General features: G+C 44.8%; 3 protein-coding genes across 5 annotated transcripts; 1 reads left to right on the plus strand and 2 right to left on the minus strand.

The window, feature by feature from the left end:
* The first annotated feature begins 3,129 nt into the window (after positions 1–3,129).
* On the plus strand, positions 3,130–6,631 carry psma1 (proteasome 20S subunit alpha 1). The gene is made up of 10 exons (XM_040163403.2): positions 3,130–3,327; positions 4,507–4,551; positions 4,655–4,756; positions 4,942–5,045; positions 5,127–5,215; positions 5,351–5,421; positions 5,523–5,652; positions 5,844–5,923; positions 6,167–6,271; positions 6,388–6,631. The coding sequence occupies exons 1-10, from the start codon at positions 3,325–3,327 to the stop codon at positions 6,451–6,453; spliced, it is 795 nt and encodes a 264-aa protein (XP_040019337.1). The 5' UTR covers positions 3,130–3,324; the 3' UTR covers positions 6,454–6,631.
* An 88-nt stretch (positions 6,632–6,719) lies between these two features.
* Positions 6,720–9,978, minus strand: ric3b (RIC3 acetylcholine receptor chaperone b). 2 transcript variants are annotated; one of them, XM_040163401.2, is made up of 6 exons: positions 9,717–9,978; positions 8,871–9,088; positions 8,617–8,695; positions 8,411–8,504; positions 8,007–8,137; positions 6,720–7,851 (listed from the first exon to the last, which is right to left on the minus strand). In XM_040163401.2, the coding sequence occupies exons 1-6, from the start codon at positions 9,826–9,828 to the stop codon at positions 7,472–7,474; spliced, it is 1,014 nt and encodes a 337-aa protein (XP_040019335.2). In that variant the 5' UTR covers positions 9,829–9,978; the 3' UTR covers positions 6,720–7,471. The 2 variants fall into 2 exon arrangements, with proteins under 2 accessions (XP_040019335.2, XP_040019336.2); XM_040163402.2 differs by having other exon boundaries at positions 6,720–7,833; positions 9,717–9,959.
* A 1,000-nt stretch (positions 9,979–10,978) lies between these two features.
* Positions 10,979–17,467, minus strand: LOC120809675 (rhombotin-1). Of its 2 annotated transcripts, none has more exons than XM_040163666.2 (5): positions 17,100–17,467; positions 16,501–16,714; positions 13,188–13,313; positions 12,759–12,867; positions 10,979–11,422 (listed from the first exon to the last, which is right to left on the minus strand). In XM_040163666.2, the coding sequence occupies exons 1-4, from the start codon at positions 17,119–17,121 to the stop codon at positions 12,762–12,764; spliced, it is 468 nt and encodes a 155-aa protein (XP_040019600.1). In that variant the 5' UTR covers positions 17,122–17,467; the 3' UTR covers positions 10,979–11,422; positions 12,759–12,761. The 2 variants fall into 2 exon arrangements, with proteins under 2 accessions (XP_040019600.1, XP_040019601.1); XM_040163667.2 differs by having other exon boundaries at positions 11,304–11,417; positions 17,100–17,234.
* Positions 17,468–17,912: the final 445 nt, after the last annotated feature.

Below are 17,912 nucleotides of genomic sequence, written 5' to 3' on the forward strand. Positions count from 1 at the left end.
GGTGCATTTCCTGGCATTAAAACAATAAAAATGATGGATAGAAAAACCGTAATCGCTGTTAACATAATGACTGGAATTTGCTCCTTCCAGAACGGCATTTCCATCTTACAGTAAAGTACTCAATCACTTCTCACGGCAACCTCAGAACTGTCGGCTGGAATTTGAGTAACTCAAAGTGTGTATTTATTTAATGTCTGCTGGCATCAGGTGGTTCAAAGTGAACCGACTTCTGCTGTGCGCTTTGTAAAAATAGAAAGAAATTCTGACACGTGTTGGCTGCGGTTCACAGAATGAGCAAAGAGACCATTCATCTACCTGCTGATATTATTAAGTGCCCCACAAAGACTGGCTTTTTCTTTTTTTTCCTGCCAGTTAAAAAGCCTCTTCAGCCATTTGCCACCGAAGTGCTGCATCGGCGCTTTCGTCGAACTGACGCCAGCGAGCGGCGTCTCGCTCGCACGTGCCGGCCTTCCCTGTCGCACACGCCGATGCCAATGACGACACGGTGTACTCACGAAATTTATATCGTGGCGGGGGGGGGGGGGGGGGGGGGGGCGGCTTTCCTCCATAAGCTGTGCGGCTGGTGACCCCTGACCCGCCTTGTTACGCGAACGCCGCCGGCTCGCCACCTTTCCCGCCTATTTACCCCCGTCATATTTCAAGCTAACACAAATCGCTGACCTACTTTAAGTCAGAAAGTAGGGGGGCGGGGGGGGTTTCAATAGATAGAATGTGTTGTAGTATGTAGAAACAATGCACTCCTGATGTGTCACTCTCGAAAACGTGTTAGCGTGTAGCTCGGGTGAAAGGCCCGGCGAGGGGAGAGAAAGAAGAAGACTCCGTCACGTCTTCTTCAACTAAAGAAACCAAACGTTAAGTTGTGACAGCAGTTCTCTCTTTTCCCCCCATACGATTAACACAAGCCGAAAACCATGAATGGGTTGAGCAATGGACGCGCTCACGCTTCTACTCCTTAAAACACCTCCGCCTTCCTCTTCAACCCCCCCACCCCGCCCCCGTCCCACCTCCCTCCGTCACCACGTGCCAGCGCAGAGTCCACAGTGTGTCTTGGACCCATCTGCACAGTGACTCAGGCTGCTCTCCATTTGAAAAATTAAACGGAGGGCCGTTTGGCAGAGTTAAATGAGGCCCACCGGAAAAAAAGAAAAAAAGCTGCTGAGCTCAGCGCCGCTCCTACAATCTCAATCACGAAGGAGGAGGTTGGTGCGCTGATGTAATGGCCGCCGTCGTGCTGCCGCGGCCTTGGCAGAGGAGGGGAGCTCGTCAGCACGGCCCTACTAATTCATCTACGCCCCCCCCCCCCCCCCCCCCCCCCACCCCCCCCCTCTTCTTCCTCCTCCTCATCCTCATCCCCCGGCTCAAGGGTACATCAGATATCATTTAAAAAGCTAAAAACCAAACACAGAACCGGTTGTGAGAGAGTGAGAAAAGGATGCAAGAACGATTTGAGAGGGAGGATATCCTAGAACGTGTTTGTCACACAGGATGTACCGTGTTAATACATTTGGATTACATCATTCATTAGCCACCTGTGGAGCTCCTCTACAATCATATAACATCCAGCAACAGGGGAACCATTAGAGGAAATGTTCCCCCCATTTCCATCAATAATCCTAACAGCTGAAGTTGAAGAGAAATACCACACTATCTTTATATTCTACAACGAGTCAAGTTTGAGAGTTTCATTGAAGTGTACCTCAAGTATGATATTTTTGAATGATAGAGTTCCACAAAAAAAAAGAAACATCAAATGGGAATACGTACCAGTAACTCAAAAATAAATGTTCTCCTCTTTTAGTCAATACCTCTGCTATCGTTTTTTGTTTGATGCTTTAAAGTATACTAACTTATCTTAATTATATTAACTATTTATAACCTTTTACCTATTTTATCAAATATAGTAGCCTCATTTCCTGTTGGCACAACATTATTCCAGTAAGATATTAAACTATAACAACTCATAGTGTTATATAAAAAGATTCAAAGTATAAAGCCATTCAAAGTATAGATTTTTTCATGTTTCAAGTCAATTTAGTGATGTTTATAAATTGGATATATATCTGGACTGGGACGAATTCTGATTGAAATGTTGAAACGTACAGAAACATTATTATTGCATTATTTTGGTTCATGTTGGCTCAGTTGGTTGTCTGCAGAGAATAGACAGATCTTGCGATCCAGTTTAAAGGTTCTCTCCAGGTTCCCCCTTCTAGAAATGCTCAGTGGATGAGAAGTATTGACTGAAATGCTCCGTGGCACTGAAATAACATGTGAATTATTAAAATGGGTGACATTTACCTTTTTAGAGAAGCAGACAGCACATAACCTGCTTTTGAGTTTCCACTCATGTGTTGACTAAGTGATTGCTTGTATTGTTTATATATCTATACATTTGATTGAGTTATTTAGCTTGTTTGAGTCAGAAAGAAGACATTATGTCTCATTAAACTACAGAGCTTACAATTACAGATGCTAATTCTTATTTGTGTACCATTGAGTTAACCTGCAACTGGTGCATCAGCAGATCATAATTTCAGTGTAAATCTATCAAATACACCAATGTAAATCTAACTGTGAAGTCGGGATTTTCATTACTTTGATCTCGGTTTTCCATTATAAATATTGGGAGACGTGGCAAAAGTCACCGTTGTTGTCCATGTCAGCAACAGCATGTATGTTTCATGTCAATGTTCGCAACCAAAGATGCACCAGTGTCTTCTTCTAATTTATTGCTGCCGCCTAGTGGCCATGCACAAACATTTCACCTGTTTGGTCAGTGCAGAAAAGAATTTAAAAAAATAGAATTACTTTAAACCCCCATAATATTCATACTGATACAGGTAAAATATATATATTTTCTTTTAAATTGGGGGTTCTCACCCAATTGTTGAAAGCATTTACTGCAACATTTCTGGTTTGTTTACTACTTAATAATACATCAATCATTTCACACAGTGAATGGAAATAGAATTGTGTGTGATGGTTGTACTTTTTATCTGAAATGTAAGTAAATTGTTTCGCGTTTAATACATGTAAGCAAACGTTTGTTGCGTTTTTTGTATTTTTACAAAAAACTTAAAAAAGAAAAGATATACAATATTGATTTTTGTCGTAGGATATATACCAAAAGATCGTCATCAGATGTTATTTTGTGCTGTTTTTTCTACAGACGGGGAACAACGTTACTCAATCGATCACTGATTTGCAATCGGTGCTCTGCTATTTCTCCTGACATCTTCTCTTCCAGGAGAATAAATCAAGTTCGGATCACAGTACAGGAGGAGACGCTTTTCTAAAGCAGAGATGGTATGTGTAAATTATATTTCAATTAAGTTCATAAATTTCACATAATACATACAAAATTGAAACAGTAAAGAAGACTTGCAGTTGTAGTATTTATCAGAAAACGGGGTTAATTTACTCACAACAAGCTAACATTAGCTAATAGCTAACTTTTGACTGCACTGTGAGTAAGCAAAACACCGTCAATGGCTACAGTTAGCCGCATCGACACCGGCTAAATGACGTGTCTCCCGAATAATCGGTTCGTGGCTAATATGACTCGGATCATATCGTATTGAACAATGTTTGATCATAGCCCGATGCATTTACGTTTGACGCTGCAGTACCATAACTGCGTTGCTGATTAGTTAGCCAAGTAGATTGTTAGCAGGCTAAAGCACAGAAGCTAGCAGATGTTAGCCACCTCGGGCTGAGTTAGCTAGCATCAAACTCATGTGTCATGTCTTTTACTTTCGTTTTACCTCCGGCCACCGCTTTTTGAGTTACAAACTAATAACATTAAGTGAGTCCAACACCTTAAACTCCAGTTATTGTTCACTATGAATATAACCTTACCTAACCTTCGCACAGTCTGCATTTAATCCAGCTAGCTAATGTCAGCTAGCATTCCCTCAGGACTATAACGTAATTTAGTTAGTTGAAGTGTTAACGTCACCCACCGCCGTTAGCAACGTATATTGTGTTCATTTACTTGTTTAAACAACAGTCTAAATTAGTAAGCATTAAATAAAGTGTTCGACATTCTTCGTTCTACATTAAGCTACAAGCATAACATAACGTTAATTATGTGGCCAATGTGTTTTTAAAAAAAACAAACGGGGACAAAACGCTAGATGCCAGCCTTTAAATATAACTTCATGTTAGTTAGTTAAATGCTGACATATGAAACGTCAGCTAACCTTACGTTTTAATCATCCGTTGTTGGCCATTAACAGCATGATGCTGCACGTCTCTATTCGGCTAGTGGCTGCACACAAAGCTGTACTTATCAATGATTCAGTTGTGGTAGAAATATAATACTCGAGTCCAACAAACACAGAGGCTCCTGTGGTGGTTACTTGGATGTCAAATAGTGCAGGAAGGGAGCTGGGGATGATGCAAGACAACTATGTAAGCTCAGATCTTTTTCTGTGATGATTTTCCTTTGTTACGGTCAAATAATGGGTTGTTTCCTATCTTTAGTTTCGCAATCAGTACGACAACGACGTGACGGTATGGAGCCCGCAGGTGAGTCCTTTGCTTCAACCTGTCTTTAAGAAAGGTAAACGTCTGAGCGTCGCTGTCGCGCCACGGCATGAAATGTAAACACGAATTGTTCACCTCGGTGCAGGGCCGCATTCATCAGATCGAGTATGCCATGGAGGCCGTGAAGCAAGGCTCTGCAACTGTGGGACTCAAGTCCAAATCCCATGCAGTCCTGGTTGCTCTGAAGGTACTGTCCTTTAATGCCTGCTAATGCAACATTACCTGCCTTCTTTTTACCTGAAAAGCCACCGGTTTCTTTATAATGGAACAGTTAAATTTATTGTGACGTATTAAGACCTGAGAAAGCGTGAAGCAGAGTGTAAGCCACAGGCGGAGAAGAACTGTCTGTTCATGCCGTCGTGTCCCCCACAGAGAGCCCAGTCTGAACTGGCTGCCCACCAGAAGAAGATCCTCCATGTTGACAACCACATCGGCATCTCCATTGCCGGACTCACTGCTGACGCCAGACTGCTTTGGTGAGTCCCGGCTGCCTTGTCGATCTGAATAGTTTGTTTGTTGTTTTTGTTTAGCCTAAGTTCTACTGTCATCTTCCACAGTAACTTCATGCGTCAGGAGTGCTTGGACTCGAGATTTGTCTTCGACAGACCCCTTCCTGCGTCACGTCTCGTCTCTCTTATTGGCAGCAGTATCCTCACTAATCTCTTGAATCTCTGTAATTACAAATATATATATATATATAATCAACCTCAAAGGTTACTTGTATGAACACTGAAGTAAAATAATTCTGAAGGGCAGCAGTGATCCTTACCTGATCCTTCAGAAACCCAAATCCCCACACAGAGGTATGGAAGGAGGCCTTATGGTGTTGGACTCCTCATTGCTGGCTTTGATGTAAGTGTTTGCTACTTTTCTTAAACGTGTCGATAGTATGTATTTTTCTTGTCAAAGAGTAAAGTTTGTATATATTTGTATTTTTTTAATTTGTCGGCCAGGACATGGGACCTCACATCTTCCAGACCTGCCCCTCAGCCAACTACTTTGACTGCAAAGCGATGTCCATCGGAGCGCGCTCCCAGTCCGCACGCACCTACCTGGAGCGATGCATGGACAAGTTCTCCGACTGTAAGCGCCAGCTCCTTTCACTCGTCTACTTCCATCATGCAGATTAGTTTTTTGCATCTTTATTTCACCTGTCCTAATTACAAACGACATCAAGTGAACTCAATCTTGAAATATTAACACGTCAGACGAAGAAGTACATGATTTAAGAAAGTGCAAGTACACAAATGAATAAAGTCTCGTTCTGCTCTCAGCTAATCTGAACGACCTGGTCCAGCACGGCCTCCGCGCTCTCCGAGAAACGCTCCCCGCCGAGCAGGACCTCACCACTAAGGTACGCCTCCCCTCTCCCCTCCACCTGTCCTCCCTGTGATCAGGCCTGTTGGTCTGACAGCAATGGGGGGAAAAAGTCAAGAGCGTGAAGCTGGGATTCTAAGATAAATATGATTTCAAGTGCTTTTGGTTTTTGTACTTTGAATGTCGCTAACTTCAATAGATTCAGTGACGTGTAGTCAAAGCTCAGCCCCAGTCGGATGTTCTCGGGAATGTAATGGCATACGTGCTTCTCATCCTTCAGAATGTTTCCATCGGCATTGTGGGTAAGGACATGGAGTTCGTCATTTATGACGATGATGATGTCGCCCCGTTCTTGGAGGGGCTGGAAGAGAGGCCACAGAGAAAGGTACTTCAAGAGCTCTGTTTATATGTTGCTTTTCTTCTGTAAGTTTTCTTTATTTGACATATTTTGAGACAAACGCGGATGTTTGTGCACTGAACGGAACTTGGTTTGTGCGTCAGGTCGCCCAGCCCGCCGACGAACCTGCCGTTGCTGGAGAGGTACCCGATGAGCCGATGGAGCACTGAGGCGTCCGCTTCCTGACAACTGCCACTCACCAGAGTAAACCTTCGAGGGGGACAAGTTGTTATGTTATGTGCCACCCGTCAATCCAAAATATCCTGCGAACATCCACCAACGTGATGTTGCTTTTGTATGAGAAAAATGTATCATTATACAAGTAATAAACTTTTTTTTTGAATGCTGCAGCAGCTCCTCATTACAACAGTTTCCTCCGTAAGACGCTTAGTATCTAAATGAGCACATTGAATGTGACAGACAGCTGAGTTCATAATATGTAGAGTAAGAATAAAGTTTTAATCACTGACCTACATGTGCTTTTTTTAAACAGTGAATAGATTCAGTTTATAAAAGTAAAAATCGTAATCATTTAGAACACAAAGCATAAAACATTGATAGAGAAGACATCGGATCGCCAACGAAATCACTCTGCTGGAACACAGACATCTTTTTGTGTCGCTTTTAAATCTGTACAGTGGATTAAATGCTGCTCTCAAAGTTCATCCTGGACTGAACTGGTCCAGGAGACAAAAGGTGGAGGAGAGAACACGTGCGCGGTCATCTGATCTTCTGGAGCTCCATCTGAACGTATGAGGACTGACTGCTTTATGGGTGATAATTACGACACGATTTACTGTAAATATAATAAAAGACCATAAACACGTATCTAACGTTGCCTGTGTAACCTCAACAAACGATGAGATGCCAAATGACGTGAGTTAAACAACTTCAATCACTAGGTGCAAATAATGTTAAACCAATTCACAGGAAAAGAGGTTAATAATCGTGCAAAAAGACAAATTAGAAATGCTAAATAATAAATACTGTTTGTGTTCACACTCTGATTCCTCACCTTAACCCTTAAATAACACTTCATAGAGCTTTTATGACTGAGGCCCTTATTATTTCATGTTTAATAAACCTTTTCCTCCACTAGACGAAGTTGATATCAGTGCAATAAAAGTCTCGTCTTCACTTCGATAAACGAGGAAAACGGGCGCGCAGGAGGAGAAGACCCGGAGGTCCTCAGCGTGAGGCTTTCTTTGCTCTCCTCCTCTTGTTCCTCCGCCTGACGGCGCCGCAGGAGGCTTCCGTCTCCGTCGCCTCCTCCTGCTCCGTCGCGTACGTCATCTTCAGCGTGAGCTCCAGCTCTTCTCCCGCTCCCCGTGTGCGCTCCGCCTCGTCGTTGTGGCCTGAATCGCTCTCCGGCTCCGCGTCCAGAGATTCCCCCTCTTTACTCAGGTCCTCTGCTCCATCAGCAGCGTCTCCTCCTCCTCCTCCTCCTCCGTCCTCCGGGTCTGCTCCATCAGCTCCTGTCCTCTCGGCCTCCGCCTGGTGACCGTGGTGGCAGCAGCAGGGGGGATGTTCCCACGGCTGCTGAGGCTCCTCTGTGTAATCCCCGGGACCTTTTAAGAGACATTTAATGAGAAAATCAACTTCGTGTTGCTTTATTTACAAAGCGCAGAGTTCTTTGGCAGACAAAGCGAGGTAATATAACAACTTCAAATCCAATCCACACATGGTCTACATCATAAAGTAAAAGCTTCTGGGTTCCGTGTACCTTCCCAGTCGTCCTGGTTCTTGCTCTCTGGTGCCATGTCCTCCACCAGCTTGCCCTCCTGCATCACCCGAGTGATCTCCGTCAGCTGCTGGAGGAGGCTCTCCTCCTGGTCCGCCGTCACGCCCTTCACCCTGCAGCACAGAGCCCATCAAACGGCGCTGAACACCTGATCTCCGTTTGCACCTCAACTCTAAATACAGCCCGCAGTAGTAAATAAAACTCTTTAAAACGTTTAGCTAATAACATTTGACACACAAAAACTATAATAAGTGCTGAAGATAAAGAGGAGAAACAAAATCCAGGAGGAAATGACCTCTGTCTTCATACAGCATGAGAGCATCATGTTTGTCTTGATCTTTGCCCTAGAAGACGTGTAATAAATAAGTTCAAAACAAACAAAGCACCTGTCGGGACTGTGGTTGACATTGGAAACGATTTTCTCCATCACCAGCTCCGTCTCCCTCAGTTTGTCCTGCAGCTGAACCAGCTCAAAGTCAGCTGAAGGGCGACACAACAAACCACGGGAAGAAGTGGCAATCGTTTAGAAAATGTATTATTCTTTTCATGAAAAATCTGCCAGTAAGCTGAACGCTAAAAACAATAAACTCACAGATCTTCCTCTTCTTGTTCTCTGAGCGAACCGAAGAAAACCTGCTCTCTGAAGGCTTGCTGTTCCCCTTAGATGTGATCTGACAGCAAGACAACCGGGTTAATGCCCTCAAAACTAATCAGGTTTCCATGCCTGACCCACCGGCGGTTATGTCTTCAATCTGAAATGTTGATTTTCCTTTAAAACTGCAGACATTTTTCTCTTAAATCTCATTGAAATGTTTTCTCGTTGTGTTTGTGTCTGCAGGTTCTCACCTTGAACAGGATGTAGAGGATGTAGAGTAAGATGCCGAAGCCGTACACGGGGATGATCTGTCCCGCCAGGTTGGACTTGCCCCCGGTTCCCGCCCCCGCCCCGCCTCCTTTGGCCCTGGCTGTGGCCTCGGGGGTTTTGGCTCTGGCGCCCGCGGCCCTCTGGCCTCGGCCCTCCGGAGCCGCCTGGCGTTGCATCATCGTCGGGAAGCGACCTGAACCTGTCGAGTGAGGAGGAGGAGGAGGAGGATTTATTGATGAGTGGGGAGAATATGAGTGACTCACACATAGATGACAGCAGAGTGCTGAACATCTGAAGTAGAATAGAAGTACAATTTATTAACTTTTAGATGTATCAGAAGGTAAATAATTATCTTGAGTTCTTTAAATTCCTGAAAATATGTGGACTTTTATGTCAATGGTCTGTGTATATTTCAGTCAATAACAATAAACCAAATGCAATAAATCTTCTTTTGAATGTCTTCTTCTTTGAATGTTAGAATATTCTGACACCCTCGTTTCGTTCCTCCTTAATAAATACCTCAAAAAACATTTGAATATAAACTGAACAACTGCGATATTGTCCTGATTCAATATTATCTTTGTGTACGCATTAAACTGGCAACTGACGGGATTTCCTATCATTAAAACCGGTGTATTTGGCGCCCTCTTTGGGGGAGTAAATGTACGGTGATGTTCAGTGAGCAAGGTGCTTTGAATTACGAAATTAAAAAAAACATCACTAATATAAAACAATAACCCTTGATGAATCTAATGAATCATAAAACCAAACCATCCGTCTGGAGAGCCGCCACACATCGACCTGATCGAGGAGAAAAGGTGACGCACCCTCAGCAGCATCCTTCCTCCCGCCGGATAGCAGCATTTTGGGAAGCAGCAGCCCGACGCACAGCACGAGACACGTCGCGAGCGTCACCTTCTGGAAGGTTGACATCGCCATGGCGACGGGTTTGAAAAGCGGTCCTCTTCCTGCGGGGGAATCAACCGGAGTGACCCGAAGGTTTACGGTGGAGCGGCCGGAGGTGGTTTCTCATCCATCGGTCGAACTTCCTCGACGACTTGAGTACCGGAAGTGCGCTGCGGCTGCAGTGCCAGCGTCTCACCGCAGGGTGGCGCCAAAACACCGCGTTCAACGCAGCGAACTGAGATCCAGATACGATATTTATATTTATCAACTTCAGACCCTTTACTTCGTTTTTAGTAGTTGCTTTGGCACTATCTTTATATTGGCTGTTTGAAAAAAATAAAACACACACAGACACACACATACATATACTCTTCTAATAAAAATGTTTTGCGTAATAACTTTACACACAAGCACCATATAAAGAGCTCTTCCCACATTTATGTGCACAAGATAAAGCACTTTGGCATTTGCTGCACCCTGTAAGCAAACTCTCTCTCAAACTCTCCCTCCGTAATTGGCCTCAGCGGTCGTTCCCGCCAAAGATTAAACCCAAATCTTACTCATAGCATTTGAGCTCTAATTGGTTGCAGGTGTTTTCATTGGTCCCTTTCTGGCTGCAGGTGATTCAAAGGCATTTAGTTTTGAATGATGTGTCTAATTAAATATAAAATGTCATAATATTATCAATATATTTCTTGTTGTTCTTCTTTTTTCCATCATTAGTCTGACCTTCTGACCTCCAGTTGAACTCTCAGCAGAAGCTTACATCCTCATTAGTTTTGGGTCTTTCTTTTACATAGTCCCAAAAAACCTTTCTTCAGTGATTTTTACTACAAAATGGAATATATTATGTTAGTTACATGGAGGTCAATGATCCTCTGCTTTGCCTTTTAGTACAGTGCGCGCTTTAAGATGTTGTGTGATGTCAGACTGCTTCTTTGTGGTTGAGGTTGATGGATCTGCAGCCACAGTCGTGGTATTATTATTAGTATTATTAATAATAAGTTTCTTCACCCAGTACCACGCTCCATTTTCTTTAGCATTGTTAGAACTTTATTGAACTTCATTATTTAATTTAGACATTACAGACAAATCCAAATTATTATTATTTTTGGGTGTTTAAAGGACTCCCCTCACTCGCTCATTTTTCATCCATCTCAGAACGTAAATAATGAGCACCCAAACAGATAAAATTCAGTTTATTTCATTAATCAGATTGAAAACAGAACTTTTCTAAGCGTCGCTCAGTCCGGTTGAGTCTTCTGGGGAGGAGGAGGAGGAGGAGGAGCAGACCGATCCTCCTCAAACCGCGTATGCAAAAATGTTTCAGTCCATTTGGCGGCCTCCGGCGTGCCGGATGCTCCTCGCCGCTGAGGTCGGTTCAGTTAGTGGACTTCAGTTAGTGTGTTCCGTGACGAACGGCTCCCCTCCGTCCTTTTAGGGTTTCCCCTTTCAGTGACCCCCTGCAGCATCCGACCAGGAATGTTTTCAGGAGAGTTTCCACGCTGCTCAGTAACAAAGAGTTCAATCGTGGCAAATGTGTCCCGCCGGCGTTCGTTCAGCGGCCTGAAAGCAGGTCTCTGCTGCCGTCGGTTTCAAAGTGCAACCGGCTCGCTGGCGTCCTGCTCTGCACCAAGAGAGAGAAGAAGAAAGTGTAAAGAACTGCCCCAGCTCACCTCCTTCAATGAGAAGCATCCGTACAATGACATAAAAGTCATTTGCCTTCACATCGTGTAAAACACACTAAATACAATTGCTTATTATATTTTAAATTGATTGCTCGAAAAAGTGACAGTTTTACAGGTTAAAGGTCTGAAAATGTGACAAAAGTAACACGGCATTAAAACACAGTGTCTCTGTTGAGCCTTAAATGTATTTAATAACTTAATGAAGTTGTTTTTTGACGGCTTTGAATGATCATTTCTTGATTCCAATGAGACAAACAGATGAAATCAAGATAATGACAAAATACAAAAAAATTGAATATTCTCTGATGTGAAAGTGACTCATTTCCAAGAAAAATTATATTCAAGAAAAAAACTGGACCTCTTACTAAAAAAGGCCGGTCTACTGACCCAGAAGTACATTTAGAACTACACACGGTTATCTGCATTAGCCACGTCATTAAGTAAACACCTGCGCCCCACAATGCACCTGTGAAAACACCTGTAGCCAACGTTCTCATCGTTCATTTAAAAATCTTTAGTCTGAGGTTTGTTTGTAAAGTTGTAACATAAAAATAGTGTTGAGGGTTCATATCATTTTTAAAGAAATCTTTGCTTTTTCAAGACATGTCAAATATCTTTTGTTTCCGTTTGTGTATGTAAAGTTTTGAGTCTCGAGTCGTTTCAGCTTGAACCCGAAGAGAAACTCCCAGAGAGCATTGCGTGTCCTGTGCGGCGGTGTGTTTTGCGAGCTGTAGTTGCGGTTGCTATGGCAACGAGCTGCTGGCCGCGTTTGCTGAGGCCAGAAGCAAACCCCCCGAAACCTTCACAACTGTGGATTTTGTGGCGTGTCGCTTTCAAGCTTGTCTTCTGGTCGCAGCTTTCGAGGAGGCCTTTAGATACGTTCCAACTCGTGGCCTCTGACGAGAAGCAGCTGTTTAAGGAAACGAGACTTAAAGAGAAGAAACTGCGGGCTTCACGCTCTTGTGAAGCTTTATCTTTGAGCACAGAGGACGAACAAACATCTGAACTCCACTATTATGGATTCAGCCCTCAGACATCAATCCATGTTCTCAAACTGCTCTCCAACTAGAAGCATCGGTCCTAAATGTCGCATGCTGCAGACTATCTCAAGGAGGATGCGCTTCAGCGTATCTTGAGTTGATAACGCCCGCTGCTTTCTGGAGTCCCGCGTCTTCTGGTGTCCCCTTTGACATGAGCTCACTTGTGTATCTTCCCGATATCGCGCCGCCTGTTTGAGCTCAAACTGCCCGACGCTGTGATTCCTCAGAGTTTTACCTCCTACTGCGGCTGCCGCTCCGCGCTGCCGTCGAGACGTCCTCCTTCGTAGTCCAGCTGGCACAGGATCATGTTGTTCTTGAGGAAAAACCTGTCTCCCACGCAAAACCTGCAGGGAAAATATATAAAAATATGGATCTGGGTCTCGGTTGTTTGCCCGAGTGAAGCGCGAGCTCCCGGAGGAGCGTTTCAGGCATATTTTCCGCACTGCTGTGATGATCAGAGAATTAATGTTGCGTGATTGCCGGCTGATTAACAATCCAAGTGATATACAGAGTTTTTAACCCCCCCGGGGTTGCAAACCTCCTCACATTTTGATTCTAACGCATCGGTGATGTGCTCATAATGACCGGTGAGCTCACTGGTGCACCTCCCGCTGATAAGTCAACTGAATTTGATCTCCCCGGCTAATTGCTCCCCTAATCTTACCTCTGGCGGCAGAGCTGACAGGCGAAGCAGTCTAAATGGTAGACGTTGTCTCTGGCTCTCATCACCATCTCAAAGGCAGGGATCAGCTTACTGCAGGCCGCACAGTTCCCCGTCACCCCGAAGAGCCTGCGGAGGGGAAGAGGGCGACAAGCAGACCTTCAGTCTGGACGCACTCAAGATACATTTCAGCCGAGGGAGTGAAGAGGGGAAAGGAACACAAACGAAGCTGGAAAGAGTCCCAGATGTGGCTTGACCGTGCAAAGAATACCGTTTTAAAGTGATAAACTGCAGTTCCCGCTGATTATTTGCTGGTTTATTGCTGCTGCAGCGCTTGCATCGTATCGTATGGATTTTGTGCGTAATTAAGAGCAGCCAGGCGGGTGGAAAGATTCCCATCGGCCCCCCTGCTAGTAATCCTCAGTGGGAGAACATTTCCGGCCACGTCGTGAAGGGCGGCTGCAGCAGCGTCGACCTTCTGGAGCCCAAACTCACATGCAAAGCGGCTATCGAGGGGCAGTTGGGTGTCAGTTAAATGCAGACGCGCTGATGTTGAGCAGGTTTAATGTTTATCATGTTAGCCATCTTCATTTGCATTAAACACAATGTAGGCCTTTGGTCGTAAAACCAAAGTATTTAAATGATCCCCGCGGGGCGGCGGCGGGAGAAGCTGAGGACTCATCAGATGTCAACATTATTGTGAATAAATGAGCCAGCGGGATTCACCTTCTGGAGATCATGGACGTCGCCGCTAAATGTTTTTAGTTTACACAAAAGAAGTTGTCCTGAGGGATGAGAGCAGGGAAACCGCTGTGAATAGATGGACTGTATAGTGATGTAAATATCGCATGAGTTGTTAAAGAACAGAATATAAAAGAAACCGTTTCTTAATATAAATCAGATATCTAGGGACTAATCCTCACATACGGTTTGTTATAAAGCTTCTCAAACCCTGTTCTCCAGCATCATTATCTATTTCGACCTAGATTCAGTTATTCAGGAACTTCTTAATAGGGTTTCATTAATTACCAGTTGGCACCCAATGTGTTTCTAGTTCATTTATTCAAAATAACTTTTTATCACTCTAAAACCATCAGCAATCCTTAGAAATATGTTTTTTAAACGTGTCATCTCTTCTAGACAAACCTCTGTTGCTGCAGGAAACAATGCTCGGTGTTTCAGTCAAGCTTTAATGAACTGGATTGTGTAACTTGATGTGTGTTGTTGTTTATTAGCAGCAGAAAATGCAGAATCACTGATATGAAAATGTAAATTTCTCACTTTAAGGGCTAGATGGTGGTTTTTTTAATGACTTATGGGACTTTAAAGCGAATCGATAATGCTTATTTCAAGCTAACAAGCTAGCAGTCTGTCGTCACGCTACCTGAGAACAAGGCCCGTGTTGTTTCTAAACCACTGTGCGACTGGCCGCTGACCAGCAGCAGACTGCTTCACCTCTCGTTCACCTCGAAAAGAACCAACCAACGGCTCCCCGAGGGCAGAGAAGTTCCGTGTTCCATCAGAGGCCAGATTAAACAAAAAGAGTAGGAGGATTTGGAGAGCGGCGGCTACGTGTGCGCGTGTCTCCCCGGAGCTTCACATGACCAAACGAGCGATCGACGCGGGGACAAAAGCGAGTCCTAATTAACCGAATGTTCTGATCTAACGAGCTCGAGTCCTGAGCGGGCACCTGGTGGGCTTTTCTTTTTTTTCCCCCATCCTCCTTAACGAGGCAACGGAGCTCAATGCTAATTCTCTACTAATGGTCCAATTAAAAGGAATCACATGGTTTTAATCCCGCTCTTCAAAGGCTTTGGGTCTGCACCCTCACAATGATGAGGAAAACAGGAGGCAATCTAGCCAATTTAACTGTCAAAAAGGGTTTTGGTCTCTTAAGTGCAGCGCGGCTAATGAGAGACTTAGCTCCAACCAAATCCAGCTGGATTGTACATGAGAGTAACACACGAGTTCAGCAATGTGGCCGAGATATCAGGAGTTCTCCTGCTGACCTGACACCGCACGTCATTATTCCCGGCAAGAAAATGGAGGCTGTGTAGCTCTCAGAGGGGCCGTTACAGGATTTAGGTCAGTTTAGAAGTGATCGCTCAGAAGACTGTTTGAATCCAATGTGTATTCAGAACACACTTATTCATAAATGCATCGCTTGGCGATCCAAGGGCACGGGAGGCCGAGTTCGTTCAGGGCCGCTGGGGCAATCTGAAAACATTTATCTGAAGAGGCTTGAAGTGTGATAAACCTCGCGCCTCGTTGCACGGCGGAGACTTTAGGTACAAAAGTAGTTATTATTCGCTTTCCTGCATAGAGGAGTTAACTAATACCTCTAAACATGTCGCTAGAGCAAAGAGACGGGTTAGCTTAGCATAAAATAGTGGAGACAGAGGGAAAGAGCTAGCATGGCAGTCTCGCTGTAACAGAAAAACACTTCGCAGCACCGCCAATGCTGACTTATGGCATTTTTATTCATCTTCCGTTACATCAGATGAGGGATTCTAGGAGATACGGACCCAGGACCAAACACCACAAAACCGACTCCTTTGTTCGGTTGGTTCGCTAAGCTAGGCTCAGTTTCCTTAATTACCGGGCAAATTCTCTGCGGGATGATTCAAAGGGTCGAACTCGTCCTTCTGGGTTCGGTGTGGAGGATTTCGTCGCTTCAAAACGTGTGGTTGGAGACCGCAGATGCCTTAATCTTGTGAAGAGCTCACCGCATGAGCAAGCATCGTTTCATGGTCCCGAAAAACTGGCATAAATGTTCATTATGTGAAGCGACCAGATAAAAATCAACCCTCTTCAACCACAGTCGAAGGCAGAAAGGTATTTGTCAACTAAAGATGTTTATTGCATAGTGCGGGGTACTAGTTTGACAACTCAAAATAGACTCCAGTAGCTCATCCATACAGGAATGAGTAAAACATGCTGGGACTTGTTTATAGTGTCTGTCAGAAATATGACACACCTGCGTGGGTGAAACTAAACTCACCGTCAGCCATTTGGAAAGCTGCTCTGTCATTTTGTGCCGTGCGCTCTGTTATATTTGTACATTTGGCAGATAATATCACCACATCTGTCCTGCTGTTGTGGATGGAGGCACTCACAGAAGTTACTGCCTCTTCGCTCTGAATTGTGAGGCTGTTTTTATCCAGAGTGGATCTACAGTTTCAGCGCTTTTCATCCCGGTGGACGTGATTATCGTCCTGCGAGCTGTGTGCTTGCTGGTCTGACTCCCTCTTGCAGCTGCGTGTGATGCTCGTCTTCTGCCCCCTCAGTGCAGACGCACCTGTGCGAGGGTGCTTACCTCAGGTAGTCCCTGCGGCAGAGGATGAGGTTGGCCCGGGTGTAGAGGGTGGAGCCCAGCCGGCCCAGGCGGCAGTCGCAGCAGGCGCACTTGAGGCAGTCCTCGTGCCAGTACCTGTCCAAGGCCTGCAGCATGAAGCGGTCCCGGATCCTCCCGTTGCAGCCGGCGCAGCCCCTCGGCTTCTCCCTGGACTGGAGGGACACGAGGGACACGCCTGGCGGGAGACAACAGGGTGGACAAGAGGGACGGGTGTCAGAGAGCCCGGACCTGAATTCATGTAATGCAAAGGCGTCACTTGATCATATGTTGACTCTTAAATGTCATTATGAGCATCAGTAAATTATAAATGTAAAAAATAAGTTGGGTCATAAAATGTGATCCTAGTGTTATAGTAGTGTATAATAATGTGAATAACGTCCTGTTCCTGCAGGGGGGGTCATCATTAATCATCATCTCTGAAGTACTTGTTAAGTCTGACATTCAAATCGTCTCTTTAATTTAAATGTTTTTGCGCACAATCTGTCCCACATGCCTAGAAAAGGGAAATACACGATCGGGAGACAAGGAGAGACAAGAATCGTATTCATCTGCGTACTCACTCTCCTCCTTGTCCAGCACCATCCTCTTTCCGAGCGAAAAACAACAATCCCACCAACAACGAGACGACTCGAGACCAAAAAGAAAAGAAAAGAAGAAGAAGCCGAAAAGCGAAAATAAAACACAGATTCTCAAACTTCAGCTGCGCACCTCATCGGCGCGGAGGAAACCGATCCGACCGACACGAGTCGCTTTCTCCGTAGAAAACGAATAAAAAGAACCGCAGCGTCTCCGGGAATAAGATACGTATGTACACACACACAAATATATATAAATATACATGTATAAATATCAGCCTGCCGGAAGGAGCGCGCTCACGTGAAGAGTGTCTTATCTCAGCTGATGTCAGTGCCCAAGCATTTCTGTATCTGCAGTCTCTCTCTCTCTCTCTCCCCCCCCCTCTCTCTCTCTCTCTCTCTCTCTCCCTCTCTCTCTCTAATTATATAAAGTCATTATGCTCGGATCTGATAGTTCCCGCCCCCTCCCTCTCCGAATCAATTATTCAATAGAGTGTCACACACCAGGACGGGCCTGAGGTGTTTTAGAATGAGCTTATTCAACTCCGAGGACACCAATTATCTCCAGGGCGGCTTCCCGACGCGCCGCAAGCGGTGTGTGTGACACACATTCACTTTAAACTTTTTTTATGGGAGGCTTAGACGCGGATTCGAACTCAATCCGCAGCTGGATTCTCGGATCGATCGGATCAGTTGTATTGAGGCCTGGGAGGAGCTGGTGGCGGTCAGGGGCGGGGCCTACAGGTGTGTGGACGCCACACCTGCCACGTATTTCACATACTTTTCTTTAGGGAACGC

Source organism: Gasterosteus aculeatus, chromosome X (genome assembly GCF_964276395.1).
Source record: "Gasterosteus aculeatus chromosome X, fGasAcu3.hap1.1, whole genome shotgun sequence".
NCBI lineage: Eukaryota > Metazoa > Chordata > Actinopteri > Perciformes > Gasterosteidae > Gasterosteus > Gasterosteus aculeatus.